The 15,802-nt window shown below is 33.2% G+C and overlaps 1 protein-coding gene across 1 annotated transcript; it reads left to right on the top strand.

Annotated features, from left to right (window-relative positions):
• The first annotated feature begins 10,812 nt into the window (after window positions 1-10,812).
• On the top strand, window positions 10,813-15,451 carry LOC113711189 (oligopeptide transporter 4-like). The gene is made up of 6 exons (XM_027234370.2): window positions 10,813-11,391; window positions 11,532-11,629; window positions 12,423-12,986; window positions 13,320-13,572; window positions 13,809-13,991; window positions 14,738-15,451. The coding sequence occupies exons 1-6, from the start codon at window positions 10,852-10,854 to the stop codon at window positions 15,353-15,355; spliced, it is 2,256 nt and encodes a 751-aa protein (XP_027090171.1). The 5' UTR covers window positions 10,813-10,851; the 3' UTR covers window positions 15,356-15,451.
• Window positions 15,452-15,802: the final 351 nt, after the last annotated feature.

The raw sequence follows: 15,802 nt of genomic DNA, 5'->3' as shown, positions 1-15,802 counted from the left end.
TCAACAAATTATTCTAAATTTTTTTTCATGCAAAACTCGCAATCTAATGCTAAGCTAATTGGTTCATTTGAAATTTTGAACTACGTAAAAAATGGTTGAGCTAAATGCTTAACACAAAGGAGAGCCGAGCCGATCAAACAAGCCGACGTGCCCGATTGAACAATCGTATGTCAGGCAAGCCATCTGAGGTCCGTGTCAGGTGAATATGAAGCCACGTTACTGGAATATCAGCCATGAAAGTGGTTTGTCTTAAACTGAACACGTAGCCTAATGATAATCCACCAAATATTTTATTTTTTTACACAATTTCCAACACATCATCCACATAAATGACGAAACACACTATTAAAATATGAAGTTTAAAGTTATTTAAAAAAAACAAAAACAAAAAGTAAAACCATCATATGGTTCCCTAGCAACCTAACAATGGCTACGTGTCACATTTAGAGTCCATAAACATGCAAAATAGAAAATAAAGAAGAATACAAAAAAAAATTACCAGATATTTTTGGAGGAATGACAACGGGGAAGGCCAGTTGTCCCAAAAGTGCAAGCTAAAGGGTCACCAGAAAATCAGATGTTTGAAGACTACTTTGAATCTTGAACACATTTGAATTGCACAAAGTGGCTTAAGAGCCTAATCAACCTTCAAAATCTTCGAATTCAATCTCAACGAGTCAAGAAAATATTACTCGAACTCGACTCGAGTTAGGAACAATCATACTCAAATTCGACTCGTCAAAGTTTGACAAGGTTTGAGTTTGAGTTTGAAAATTTCTGGCAGTCCTAAACATAATCAGCTTCATTTAATCGGCTCTTAATCAACATTTAAGCCACACAATGCCTTTGCAAACTTGAATTTAGCAATTCCTGACATGAAATTAAAAGTAACAACAGCTAACATCTAGTGTCTGATTGTCCAATATCCGGTAATACAGTCATGAAATGAGAAGCAAATGACCACATAATTGTTTACAAATTCTTCACTTCAAATGTTAAACAGTCGTGGATTCTTGGGACCTGTTAATGGAAAATATAATGAGGTGGGGGCACAAAAAATCTTTTTGACATCGATGATTGGGCCTAGAGAAGGGTGTTTGATTGACCAGATTCTGGCCAGATATTTTTCTCTTTCCTCATTTCTTGCTCTTTCTCTCCCAACAGTTCACGTTGGGAGATTAATATCCTTACAATATATAAGAGGTACTTTTGCCTTACTGTTCAAAGCCAGTTTCATCTGCTCTTCCAAGGCCTTACCCGTCATTTTGCCCTCCATCCAGTGTTGCTTATATATTTTCTCCTCCTCTCACGCAGGACAATTTTGTATGTAAGAAGTGGAGATTTTTTATCTTCATATTACGCTTTTGCCCTTGATTTGCTTATTATTCCTTCGTTTACCCTCAATAAATTCTTTTTTTTATGGTACTGTGAGTGTTATGAAATTGGGTTTTTTTGTCAATTCCTTTGACAAGATTGCTGGGTTAAATCAACAAACAGTAATCTCAGTCTCCAATTTATATTTTCCTCCTTAAAGATGCCTTTCTTGTGGATTATAAGATTTTAGCTTGAGGTCATCATTGGAAAGTAAATTTTATGCCCCCACTTTCATGAATCTACTGTTCCCAATGCCATATTAAGCACAATGGTATACAGATTAGTCATGCGCATATGTACTGATCTCCGTCAATTTGCTTTGTTCTATTTGCTTTCATCTCCCACTGCTTTGCTTCCTTTGCATTGCCGCTGCTGGTACTCATCCTTTTACTTTCTTATGTTTTATATTTTATATAATATTTCCTCATTTTTGTTCCACCAAATCTAGATAATGATCCCGCACATATAATGTACCTGAACACGATTACGTTTCGTCTGTGCAAAACACTAAGTTTAAACTTATAATAAACTTTTACCATCCACTAACAAATTACGTTTGACCAAACTAACTTGTAAAACTCAATGCTCAGTTCAAAACAAAATAATACTATACACATGTGAACAAAGATTTCAACCATACAAAAAAAAAAAAAACAACAACAAAAAGCTGCAGCTTCACAGACATCTTTTACATAAAATAATTCCTGCAACTCACAATTAGCTACATAAATAAACACACATTTTCCCATGTTTTACTGCAGAAAATTTAACCCAAGTAACTTTCCCATGTTTTACTACCAATCTTTCCACACAAGCATTTTCCTAATACCTAAAACAAAACAGGCCAACCCCAGGCACCACCCGCGCCTCGCGCGGGGAAAACAACCTAGTATATGAAATTGGATGGTTAGTAATGAGTTTTTGGACACAAATATTATTAAGGTTTTGTTTGATAACTCAATTCAGTACTTAAATTTAATGAATTCAGATTTTAATATATTTAGATATGTTTGATAACCAAAAATTGAATATCTGAATTAATTAAGTGACACTGAATTTTTTAGTCAAAATTTGCTCCCAAAATTAAACGATAAGTTATTTACTTATTATTGGATGTGATATACACTCAAATGTATTACATTTACTACTTAACAATTCAATAATTTAATGGATTCATATTTTAGACTTCAGTTTTATCAAACGCACTCCAAGTAATCTATCTATTTCTATTTATATATACCTATTCACTAGTTGAGATATTCGAAAAGGTTTAATATTCTGATATGTGTTATTTTTAGGGTTGTTGAATTATCTTATTCTTTGATAAATTTAACTGAACTTATCCAATATTTATATGTTAGTTAAATTCAAATGTTTTAATCCCTATGTAACGCGGAAGTAAATTTAAATATCTAAGGGTCTGTTTGGTTGGAAGTAAAATGTTTTCCTTGGGAAAATATTTTTCGTGGAAGTAATTTTCCATGAAAATCATTTCCCTTTCATCATTTTCAGGTGTTTGGTTAGCTTATTGTAAATATTTTCTTACTTCATTTTTCTGGTGTTTGTTTAACTTTTGAAATATTTTTACTTTTATCTCTATCTTTACTTTCTACACATTATAACTACATACTTCTTTTCATGTAAAATAAGAAAATTTATCTCATTGTTTAACTTTAAAAAATCTTGGAGAAATGTATATATGAATAAAAAATATCTCTTTAAACAATAAACAAATTGCTGGCCATTTAGTGTCAAATATCAATCACATGCAATGCTTATTGTGACATATATCTTGCACTCTCACTGCTGAAAGTTCTCTAGAAAAGAATGTCCCTATTATACATAATTAATTACTAGCATAGGATGAGCAGGATGAGGTTTTTTTTTATTTTGAATATACTAGGGGGAGGGTTGGGTTGGGTTGGGTGGTATGGGTGAGGGAGTCTAAGAAAGAGGTTTTGGGTTCGAGTCCTCCTGTTTACACTAAAAAAAAAAAAGAACATACTACAAGATGTTTTCAGTAAGTTTGGAGCATACCACAGGCGGGATGCATGCATTTCGGAAAACAACTTCAGTAAGTTTGGAAGGGAAGTTGTTTTCCATAAGATGAGTGAAAATATTTTACATAGGAAAATGTTTTCAGTAACTTTTGTGCAACCAAACACGAAAAATTAGGAAAATATTTTCCTGAAAAATATTTTCACCCGAAACAAACGAACCCTAAATCCTTACTTTATTCTAAAATTTAAATTATTATTAACCATTTATAAGCCCTGTGCATAAAGTTAGTTGATTACCATGAAAAAAGCGGATCAACTTGGACCTGATTTAAGTGAAAGGTTCACAGCTTGAAGGTATAATATTGAGTGATTTTGCTGAACTAGAACTTAACGCCATAATTATATATATATATATATATATATATATATATATATATATATATATATATATATATATATGTATTTATATATTTTGAGTATGTAGTAGTTGTAGATGGTTGAGGAAATTAGACAACGCTCTCACAATGATGGGTACTTCTAATTTCACGTCCTCAGTGGCCATCACCTCTCCTTTGTCTGCCCCTCATGGGTAATTCGGTTTGGTCTCAACAAGCTTCCTTAAGAGCTGGTATCCAATGCCCGTAAGGGTCCGAGCTGGTGTCCAATACCCGTAAGGGTCCGAATCCTGTGGTTATCGTGTTCGGAGGGATGGGACTTCTCCTCCCGAGCCGAAGTGAGATTAGTCGGGCCCCGTAAAAATCGACCCGGATACCCACTCCGTCAGCCAAAAAAAAAAAAAAAATTCATACTTCAATGCCCATGTTACATCTATCATGTTTATCAGTAAAAAAACTCATTTATCTTCTCATTTTCGGCTCCCACATTAACCTAGCATGACAAAACTTCATAAAAATTGCACAAAATATATGACAATGCAGCCGAAATTATCGCGCAATGACGAAAATTGTTACTAATAATTACAGATGCTGTAGATTCGCCCTAGTCTCACAGAAACAATTAGGATGGTGAAAATTGATGAAATTTGTTCTCAATCAAAATTTACGCATCGATAAACTAAATTTAAGAAAAGAAATAGTTGTACAAATCGCCAGACAATTTTTCAAGCTTCAACTCATGAAAGCATTTTTATCTACAAAATGGATTTGACCATTTCCAAGTGGGACTCGAAGATTATATGGACCATTTCCAACTCAAGAAAGCTCCCAAAACTTTAGGAGTGAAAGACTGAATCAACGGATAATTCGCTGCGAACTTGCAAGTGCTCGCAAATCTTAAAAGGAGTTATCAGTCATGTCGATCAACTAGCATTCTCCTAGGTGGCTTCCATGACTAATTTGAGAATCTACTTGGTTGGGAAGATTAATTGTTGGGGTCACAGGCTAAGTGTTGCAAGAGTCCTTACGTCTAAATACAACAAACTCGTACAAAATGCTATGTGATACTTTCTCACCCATGAATTTAACTAGAAAAAAGGTGAAACCACCAAAAAAAAAAAAAAGTGATAGGTTGATCTTTAACAGTAATTATGGGAAGACTACGGGGCAGATTATAACGAATCCATTGAGATAATTAACAATGTGAATCTTGCTGCTTTGAAATGGTTCAAATAAATACCAAAGTGACATCGAAGCTTGTTCTAGTTGGTAAAATACTTCATCTATAACGGACAAGTTACAAGTTCGAATCATTATAAAAATAAGTGGAGAAACCACTGTCGATCATCTATAAATTTTTTTAAAAAAATAAACACCAAAGTTTGTTTGAGCTGATTAAAATGCTGTGAATTGTCATCATCTGACCTACTTTGTCACCGCCAATGGGGATAATTTTCTCCCTTCCATCTTTTGCAATTTCGGTTCCTTTTTTACAAGTTTGTTCTTCCTATTTCTCGTGGGCCGGACTAAACATATGCAACTATTACAGGGACGAATATTTAAGATTATTGTTTCCATTAATTCAAAGCAAATAAAGCAAATTTGCTCAGATTCAACTAAATTCTAGAAAAGAAATCTTTCTAACAACACAATTGCATAGTTGTAGAAAATCACTGAAAAAGGTACTAAATTAAGTTACGCATTTCACCTATGCAGGAGTCAATTAGAGCACTTTAGGATTAATTGACTTAATTACCACGAATGACAATTACATAATTTTGCTCTAATATAGTTGTTAAGAAATTTAGACTGTGCCTAATTGAATATAACGTACTTGTTACTATCACATAAGTTCAATTAAGCCTTCTGACAATCTTAAGTAATTTCTGAAGTGTCATCACTTCCAATCTGAAATTCTGTTGGATCAAGTTATTTGTGTGTTTACTTTTCTAGTATACAGATGTTTTTCAGCTATGAGTTCTTAACACAAATCTCAAAAACTACTACTATAGTGATCAAGAGTAGAAGTATCAGTTGAAGCAAAAGAAATAAATCATGTATAAGAATAAATAGAAAATTAAAATATATGCATATAAATTAATTCCAAGTAATACTAGTTAATTCCCCCAAATAGGAGATACTAGCTTTATCCCCATGCTAAGCACGGGACTTACACATTTATAAAAAAAAGTAATTAGAGTTTTAGAATAAATTATTCAATATTACTATTATAATAAAAATTTAGCTAAAATTCTTAGGCACTATTTGGATTAAAGGATAGGGAAGGAAAGGAAAAGAAAGAAGAGGACTCTAGTGGAAAAGAAAAGAAGGAGAGTAGAAAAAATTTAAATCTATTCATCTTGTTTGGATTATGGAAGGAAAGGAAAGCAAACTATCATGCATTAGTTATGTTTTTATTCATAATTTACAAGTTTAATTTATAAACACCTGATAAGTATTTTAGAAAAGTTTCATTAATTTTGGTATCCTTTCCTTCTATTTTCACTCCCTTTTGAATAAAAAAGTATGCTGATAAAAAATAACTAAATGTTATCTCTCCACTTCCCTCCCAATCCTTTCCTTTCCTTCCCCAACAATCAATTCAAATATTAAAAATCTTATTCCTCCATTTTATTTCCTTTCCTTTCCCTCTTATTCCCTCAAAACAAATACTGCCGTAGAGTCAAATGCAATTTCATATGAAATGGATTACAAAACTATCCATGCCATTAACTTTTGAACACAGCAATCATTGGCAATTGCCACTTCATGTGGCAGTCTTAATTGATTTTCTTTAATGTAGTCTCTACTCATATCAAATCCCCTTCCCCTTCCTCCCAGATTAGACTAGATTAGATTATACGAATTCTCTACCGTTGTGACAAAAAAAATTTGTTGGTAATTTTAATATTATTATATGTTTTTGTTATTTTGAAATTTAAATTATAATAAAATGTGTAAAATTTGTAAATCTGTAACATACCAGTGCCGGATATCTGCAATTCAAATACTTTCTATTGTACACAAATATTTATTTCACAAAATGCAAATTCATAGCATGCCAGTATATATATATTTAATACAGAGTTGCTTTTTACATATGGCTGGTGGTGACCATAGTACTCCTTTGAAAATATCGAATAAAGGATTTAAAATAGTCAAGATTCATTAGGTGAACTACCATTTTGTGATCTTTTGGGCTATGAAATGTCTATCATGCATTCGTGCCTAAAGGTAATTGTAGTCGTACTTAATTAGCTAATTTCCAAAGTAGTATCTCTACTCTTGAAATTAGAAAGGTTATTAACTTTAGATTCTCACGGGATTATATTTCTTGTGGTTCTTCCATTCTGAAAAACTAGCATTTTGACTCGTGCTATACACGGGATTATATTTCAAATCAAAATAATATTATATATATTTATATATTATGGTACAGAATAATAAATAAATAAATAAATATATGTATATATACTAAAAATTTTAAAGAAGTGTATGCTTAACATGTTGAAAAAAATTTAATTCATAATGATTTATATGATAGTGGAATTGTTAATGCATTTAAGGAGAGGGTTAGGTTGGATGGTAAGGTAAGAAGAGTTTTCAAAAAAAAAAAAAACCAATCTATCAATATCCGACAAAACATATTATGTTATACCCATATATCAAAACTTATGATATAAAAAAAAATTATAACCAATTTATTTTCTTCAATTTTTAGAAAAAAAATTCTTTCTCCTATTTTGTGCCCCTAAAATTGTTGACTGCATTTAGATTAGCATTTTTCATAAACTTTAACGTAGATTTTTTTAAAAAAATCTCTATAATATGTGTTTTTAGAGTTTTCAAAATTATTAAAAATCACAATCATTTCTTTCATCTCTTATCCGCCATCCTTGTAACCCATATTTTTTCTTCAACCTTCCTGCCACTTTTCAACTCCTCATCATTCCCTTTCCTCCCCTCTTCTCCCACCCAACCTCTAGATTCATATCCCTACAACCCAGTATATTTAACTTTACCTACCATAATGAAAATATAAAACTGAAAATTGATTACAATGGTTGCAATTATTAGCATCTAAAAATGGAAATGAAAAGCTAATAATATCTATAATACCCTCAAGTACTGCAATCAATATATATATATATATATATGTATTTTAACATAGCAAATACATATTTACATATGAAGACCGCAATAAGAATACATAAAATAATTAATGATACCAAAAGTTATCCTTAGTGTTTAGGTTTGCACTCTTATTCAAATTTAATCAGGGTCAGATATATACAAATTAAGTAGTATTTTAGAGTCGAATGTTCTATATCTTACTTTTAAACTATACTGTTACTTTTTTTAAAATTTTTTTGGTAGAATTGGTGTTGTTATTATCATTATTTTTATCAAAAATGAATATTAAAAAAAATCTATATCTTACTTTTAAACTATACTGTTACTTTTTTTAAAAATTTTTTGGTAGACTAGGTGTTGTTATTATCATTATTTTTATCAAAAATGAATATTTAAAAAAAAATTCCACATTAAAAGGCCAGTAGTTTATCAAAAATGAATATTTTAAAAAAAATTCCACATTAAAAGGCGAGTAGTTTTTTGTTTTTGCTTAGGATTACTAAGTTAAAAGATAAAATACTATCATTTTTTTTTACTTTTACTAAGTTTGACAATGTTTCTTCTTTATTTACCCTCTCACTATAAACTTCAAAACAAATTTCTATATAAGTAGAGCCACTTCTTACTTATTTAAATTAGAAAGGTATAAAAGCCACTTCTTATTTAGGAAAATGTTATTTGCACTCCATTTTTTATTATTCGCAATCCCACCATTTATTTTATCATATAATCTAATTAATGAAAGCATGAAAGGATGATATATTTATTATCTCTTCTTATGGTCTTATAGAAGTATTAATTGGAATAGAATCATAAATAACGCAAGGCAATCATATATATAGATAAGAGATGGTAAATTGTGATTTTTGGTGAAATCATATTGTTATCTCTTATTATTGGGTTGGAGGAGTTTTAATCGAAGTGGAATTATTAATTGGAGGAATATTATTTGGAGTGGGAAGATGTGTGAAGGGAGGAGTGTTAGTTGGAGTGGAATTCTTATTTGATGGAAACGTAGTTGTGTGTTTCAAACGTAGACATGATGTATTTTATGAAATAAAATAAATGTAAAATGCTAGAAAAATAGAACTAAGAGTGGGAAGGTGTGTGGAGGCTTGTTGCTAAAAATCCCTTCTCAAATTTATATAGATATAGATCCTTTGAGAACTGTAAGGGTACTTATAAGGGTATAGTGGTGCATTAGCAGTAAATAGTAAATAGTAAATAGAAATAACAGTCGCAGTATAGTTCCTATTCTAATGCAACCATAAATTGACTGAAACGTCAAAATATGATAAAGTGAGGTTGCATATACCATCCGGCATTTTTTGAAATCGTTAAGACACATAATTAACAATATAATGAAACTTAATTGAAGTGGTCTTCAATTGTTGATGGTTTATGGAAAAGTTTATAGGCTAGTGAAATGCAAAATTAGGGAAGAAGTGGGGAGAGGTTGTTGTGAATGGACAGAGTGAGAATTTTTATTGTAGGGTTTAAGTTGTTTCTATTTTGGATAGTTAAAAAACAAATTTGAAAGTTTGGATAACTAAAAAGATTGCACTTAATAGTAGTTTTTAAAAATTGTATGGATAAGTGACAACTAACGAAGCAGCGTAATATTAAAAGTTTGGATAATGTTTGGATAATTAAAGAGATTACTATTTTTAAAGATTGTACAGATAAGTCTTATATAACTAATTTAATGTAAGCAGTGTTTGTTTGAGATTCGTACAGATAACTAACTAATATCTTTGTAATTTTAAAACTAACAAAGTGTGATAAACATCAGATTCATCAGCATTATTTGTTAAACAAATGTCAAGTTCTAAGAACATTACAAGCCTTCTAAGAACTCTACTCTCATGATGCCTCCCTCCCTCTATTCTATGAGATCCCTAGCAGGTTCAAAAATCATATGTATATTTTGATTTTTTTTTTTGAAAAAACCCATATCTTAGAAAAAATAAATAAAAAAAGGTCAACCAAGAAATTGGGGTTCTAATTGAATCAGCAGGTCAAACAGGTTTGATTGATCAATTTCTTATTTGGTCCGACTAGAAACTATACATTTAAATTAGTTTCTTTACTTTTTTTTTTTTGCACAATTGATACTTATAACTTCCAAACAAAAAATGTTATCGTCATGTGATAATAGTTGAATATTTAAAAAACTATTTTATTTTTAGAAAAATAAAATATGAAAAAATTATGTTTTTTCCTTGAAACTAATTGAAAAAATTTAATTTTATCTTTGACCACATAATCTCATTGTAATTGTAAAAGTACAATTAAATGAAATTAAGTCTTCTGTTAATGTCTATATATGTGTGTGTATATATATATATATATATATGATATATCAACTACAATAATTAATAGTTAAAAGCACTTTATTTATAAATTTTACGTATACTAAAATAACTATCATGTGTTAACAAAAATTATTTTGGTGAAATCCCAACCCCTCCCTCCCCCAACTTCTTAAATCTCACCTTCCCCTAATAAAAAATAATTAAAAGAAAAATATTATTCTTGTGATTGTCTAATTTAACTATTTACTCATTGATTGAACTAGTGACCTGTTCGTTCAGTTTGCTTTTGCTGGGCACCTTGCCGGGATGGCTTAATAACTATGATAAGTAGCCAATGTTTTGAGTTAGCATGCAGTGACGAGGGGATTCAGAAGTACCAAAACTCTGGAAGTTTAGGAATTGTATTCAGAAGTTAACGGAAGATTTCTTTTGCCAAGTCGAGATCTTAAGAGTGGTATCTCAAACTTGAGAAAATTAAGCAACGTGTCAGTTGAGAAGCATATCTGATAAATAACAGACCTATCTCATTTTGACTCTTTAAACATTCTCAGAATCCCAAGGAACTCAGTCTCAAGTATTTTAGCTTTCCTTCTGCAGTGTCTCTCCTATCTTAACCTTCTCTCTCTTTTTTTCATGGCATCTCTGGAAATAAGTGAGGACGATTCAACCTTGAATGCTCCAAAACACAAAGATCATGAGTATGATACCAAAGATATCGACCCAGAGGAAGAGTCACCAGTAGAACAAGTGAGACTGACAGTCTCAAACCATGATGATCCTTCCCTTCCAGTATGGACTTTCCGGATGTGGTTTCTTGGACTCTTATCATGTGTACTTCTTTCTTTTCTCAATACTTTCTTCGGCTATAGAAGCCAACCACTTACCATAACTATGATATCTGCTCAAGTTGCTACATTGCCGTTAGGCCGTTTTATGGCAAAAGTCCTACCAAAAAAGAAGTTTAGGATCCCCGGTTTCGGATCCAGACAGTTTTCATTGAATCCAGGGCCGTTTAACATGAAAGAGCATGCACTAATCTCTGTATTTGCTAATGCTGGCAGTAGCTTTGGTGGTGGAACTGCTTATGCTATTGATATTGTGACAATCGTCAGGGCTTTTTATCACAGGCGCATTTCATTTTTGGCTAGTTGGATTCTTGTCACCACAACCCAGGTTTTTGTCTTATCAGTGTTTCTCTTCTGATTTTATTGAAGAGGTCCCGTATAGTGTAGGCAGGAGTAGTATCATTCCATGACTTCTCTGTGTAGTAATTTTCAATTTTCATACTCATGCGAGCCTTTTATTTTGAGCAGGTATTGGGATATGGTTGGGCTGGGATTATGAGAAGATATGTTGTGGAGCCTGCACATATGTGGTGGCCATCAAGCCTTGTCCAAGTCTCTCTTTTCAGGTAACTTTCAGACCTTTCTTTTGGTTAGACCGATGAATTATTAATGGAGAATCATTAGCCTCAAAGATTATGTCTGCGTGAGGGCCAGACGTCTGGAAATAGGGATTACAATCTTCCAGGCCTTCCCAGTTTCTTTGCAAATAGTTAATTTAATCTTTTATCTCAATGATGAGCTCCTAATAACTAGAGTTTGAAGTAAAGTTTATGGAAATTGACACATAAAACAGATTATGTTCTGGAATGATCAGAAGAACATTTGCAAGAGCAATTGCGGGAGACAACTCATGGTTAAGATTGCACGCCATGTTTTTAAAAGCTATCTAGCTAGGATTTGTTTACATTCTTGAGACTTCAGTTTACGTGATTAAACCCCTCAACTATACAAAATTCTCTATGGCGATGGCGTGGCCAAATCTTGCTTCTAAAAAATCTCTCAATTTCCTTGCAAATATTGAGGCTTCTGCTTATCTCATGGATCCAATTTCGTTTTCCCTTTTCTAAACATCCACGGTTGTCACTTTTGACAAAGAAAAAAAAAAAAGAAAAAGATCCACACACACACACACATAGTGTCAAAGTCTCATGGTTTATTAAGGGTAGCTTTCTCTTAATAATTTTCTTTAAATTTGCTCTTCTTGTTCTTTTAAACAATACTCATGGAGTATGCCTTAATCACTAGTTTGAATACCGATATATTTCAATTATGACCAACTAAAAAGTAAGCTAACAAAAAGACTCGACAAATTATTCAAATCTTCAAAACCATGTAATTTATTCAATAATTTCATTGCAGGGCTCTCCATGAGAAAGATAAAAGTCGCATGTCAAGGGGGAAATTCTTTGTGATTGCACTAATCTGCAGCTTCTCTTGGTACACATTCCCAGGCTTCCTCATGCCCATGTTGACTAACGTGTCATTGCTGTGCTTGGTATTTCCCCGCTCTATCACCATGCAGCAAATTGGCTCAGGCTTGAGTGGGATTGGTATAGGATCCTTCTCTCTTGACTGGTCGGCTGTAGCATCATTTTTGGGAAGTCCTCTTGTGTCGCCGTTCTTTGCCACCCTCAATGCTTTCGTGGGCTATGTGGTGATAGTTTATGTCTTGATTCCTCTAGCTTACTGGAAATTCAACTTGTACGACGGGAAAACATATCCATTCTTCTCCAGCCAGTTGTATGATAACCAGGGGAAGCATTATAATATATCAGCTATTGTGACTGACAAGTTTCAGCTAGACTTGCCAGAATATGAGAAGCTGGGACCTGTGAATATGAGCGTGATCTTTGCTACTACTTATGCCCTTAGTTTCGCAAATTTGACCTCTACACTCACTCATGTTGCTTTATTTTACGGAAAGTAAGTTTCTGAAATTAGAACGCACAAACTACTTGTTCTCTTACATGTATATCTACTCTGTGTTTACTTTCCTTGGGGGAGTTGGAACTTAATTGTGTTCTTCAACAGTTATGAAACTTATGTACAACACGTACGATTCCAGTTCCAGTTACCATCCAAATAATTAGGAACCAAATATGACCTTAGTGAACTTCATTTTGCAGCATCCTGAGAGCAATTAATGACCACTGACTAAAGAAAATAAGAAATCACATATACAATCATATATAGCCTTGAATTTTCTTCTGCCTATATATCCTATTATGGTGCTAACGTAGGGCACTGATTGAGCAGGGAGATTAAGGACAGATTTCAAGCTTCAAGCAAAGGAAAACCAGACATTCACACAAAACTTATGAGGAAATACAAGGACATCCCCTCTTGGTGGTTTATGGTCATGCTTTCACTTGCGTTAGCTCTCTCGCTTGTACTTTGCACAGTCATGATAGATCAGGTTCAATTACCCTGGTGGGGGCTCCTCTTTTCAGCTGGTATAGCTCTATTCTTTACCCTCCCAATAAGCATCATCACAGCCACAACAAATCAGGTAAAGCAACTCAACTGCATTCTCCTTTCACAGAAGAAAGAATGGTAGCCAGATTAGTAGGCATTGTTTGTGAGATGTCAAACGTTAATTATCAAGAAGCATTTAGAAATAATCAAACATGTCGACAACATATAATATCCCTAAAAGTCAACTCATATACTAATCAAATTTATTGGCCTTCATCTGCAATCTTGATTTGGATTGTTCCTGTCCTTATTTATATATTTTGCTCTCAGCAACCAGGGCTAAACGTCATTACTGAGTACGTCTTCGGTTACGTATATCCGGGCAAGCCTGTAGCCAATGTTTGCTTCAAAACCTTTGGCTACATAAGTATGGGTCAAGCTGTTTCCTTCTTGAATGATTTTAAGCTAGGCCATTACATGAAGATTCCGCCAAGGTCCATGTTCATCGTTCAGGTACTTCCTCTTTTGTTTTGTCTTGGTGACAAGTTAAATCCAGACAAAAGCATACATTATAATGCAAAAGTTATGCAACTCTCAAGGAGTTTGCATATAGAAGCCAGAAGGAATCCTTATTCTCATAAATGCTGCAATACAAAGAGCTACTTTGATAGATGGTCTGTAAGCTTTGGCCAACTTTACCATCTTTGTGATATAAACAATTTCAAAAGATCGTTTAAGTGATTATACTTGGCTTCCTTTTCTTTTGGGGTAATTATAGTTGGCTTCCTTATTTTCTGAAGAAAAGAAAGTTGAATGAATTCATTTTTTGATACATTTATACTAAGCACAAACATTCCTTTACATTAAGAAATCAATTCAGTACATAATATCTTTAAACTCAGAAACCCGAGGGACTTTGGAATATGAGCTTAACCTGCTCTCTTTGATAATTGGGCATCCTAAAATATCATAGATTCGTGGCACAGTTAGAACAAATTATGTATGCCTATTTCTTTGTCTTAATTCAAATGTTGAAACCAGGAGTGGATACATGCTAGTTCACAAGTATAAATGTGATTTTTATGCAGAATCTTTTTCTCTTTTTGTGATGTTTCCCATCATCTTATTCTGAAACAGTCCCCATATTCCCTTCCCCGCAAAATAAAAAATTTAAAAGAATAATAAAAAAGCAAAGAAATAGTGTTTGGAAAGAATACTTTCTACATTCACTTTTACTCTTGCTTTCCTTGAATGTTCAGTTTCTTGGAACCATCATTGCTGGAACAATCAACATTGGTGTGGCTTGGTATCTGTTGACAAGCATCGACAACATATGCCAAAAGGACCTACTTCCTCCCGACAGTCCTTGGACCTGTCCTGGAAACGATGTCTTCTACAGTGCGTCAGTGATTTGGGGTTTAATAGGACCAAAGAGAATGTTCGGACCACTTGGAAGGTACTCTGCCCTCAACTGGGCATTTCTGGCAGGTGCCTTGGCTCCCCTTCTTGTGTGGTTGGTACACAAAGTATTCCCCAGCCAGAAGTGGATAAAGCTCATAAACTTTCCAGTACTTCTTGGGGCAACAGCGATGATGCCTCCAGCCAGGGCTGTGAACTACAACGCCTGGTTTGTTTTTGCATTTGTCTTCAATTTCTATGTTTATAGATACAGAAAGAAATGGTGGCAGAGGTACAACTACGTCCTGTCAGCTGCATTGGATGCAGGCCTAGGTTTTATGGGTGTGCTCTTATATTTTTGTCTCCAGTACGGAGGTTTTTATCTTCTGTGGTGGGGATCTGAGGAAGATGATCATTGTCCTTTGGTCGCATGTCCAACAGCTAAAGGTATTGCAGTTGATGGTTGTCCAGTGCATTAATTCAAGGGACATAGATTTCTTTCAGCATTCTCATTTTTTCTTTTTGGGGGTCAGCATCGTTTTTAGTTGCACTGATATTATGTTAGTAATTAGCAAGATCCCAAAGAAAAATGTATTGTAGATAATTTATGTCTTTAATTGGTTTGCATTTAACATTTCAACTCATGCATCTATTAGATCTGAGCAAAAACTATTGCTGATTGTTCAGGACGAAACTGGAAAGCTTTTGTTGAGGGGACGAATTTTAATACATTTGAACGTAAAACAATTTTAAAATTTTTTGTGGAGCAAAAGCTTAAATCAAACAAAAAAACATTTTAGAAAGCGTTCAATTTTCTATAATTTGATAGGGGGCCATCCCCCTTAGGTCCGCCATGGCTGATTGTCACACACACACACACACACACACATATATATATATATATTAGGTCCGCCATGGCTGATTGT

This window comes from Coffea arabica, chromosome 10e (assembly GCF_036785885.1).
Source record: "Coffea arabica cultivar ET-39 chromosome 10e, Coffea Arabica ET-39 HiFi, whole genome shotgun sequence".
NCBI classification, from domain to species: Eukaryota; Viridiplantae; Streptophyta; class Magnoliopsida; order Gentianales; family Rubiaceae; genus Coffea; species Coffea arabica.
Note: the sequence above shows the minus strand (reverse complement) of the source record. Positions and strands in the feature narration are given on the sequence as shown.

What these genes read in the sequence shown, in the direction of transcription:
- LOC113711189 (XM_027234370.2), top strand. Translation starts at nt 10,852, where the DNA reads ATGGCATCTCTGGAAATAAGTGAGGACGATTCAACCTTGAATGCTCCA. An exon ending in TCACAGCCACAACAAATCAG is followed by an intron (nt 13,573 to 13,808) that starts GTAAAGCAACTC and finishes TTTTGCTCTCAG; the next exon opens with CAACCAGGGCTAAACGTCAT. An exon ending in GGTCCATGTTCATCGTTCAG is followed by an intron (nt 13,992 to 14,737) that starts GTACTTCCTCTT and finishes TTGAATGTTCAG; the next exon opens with TTTCTTGGAACCATCATTGC.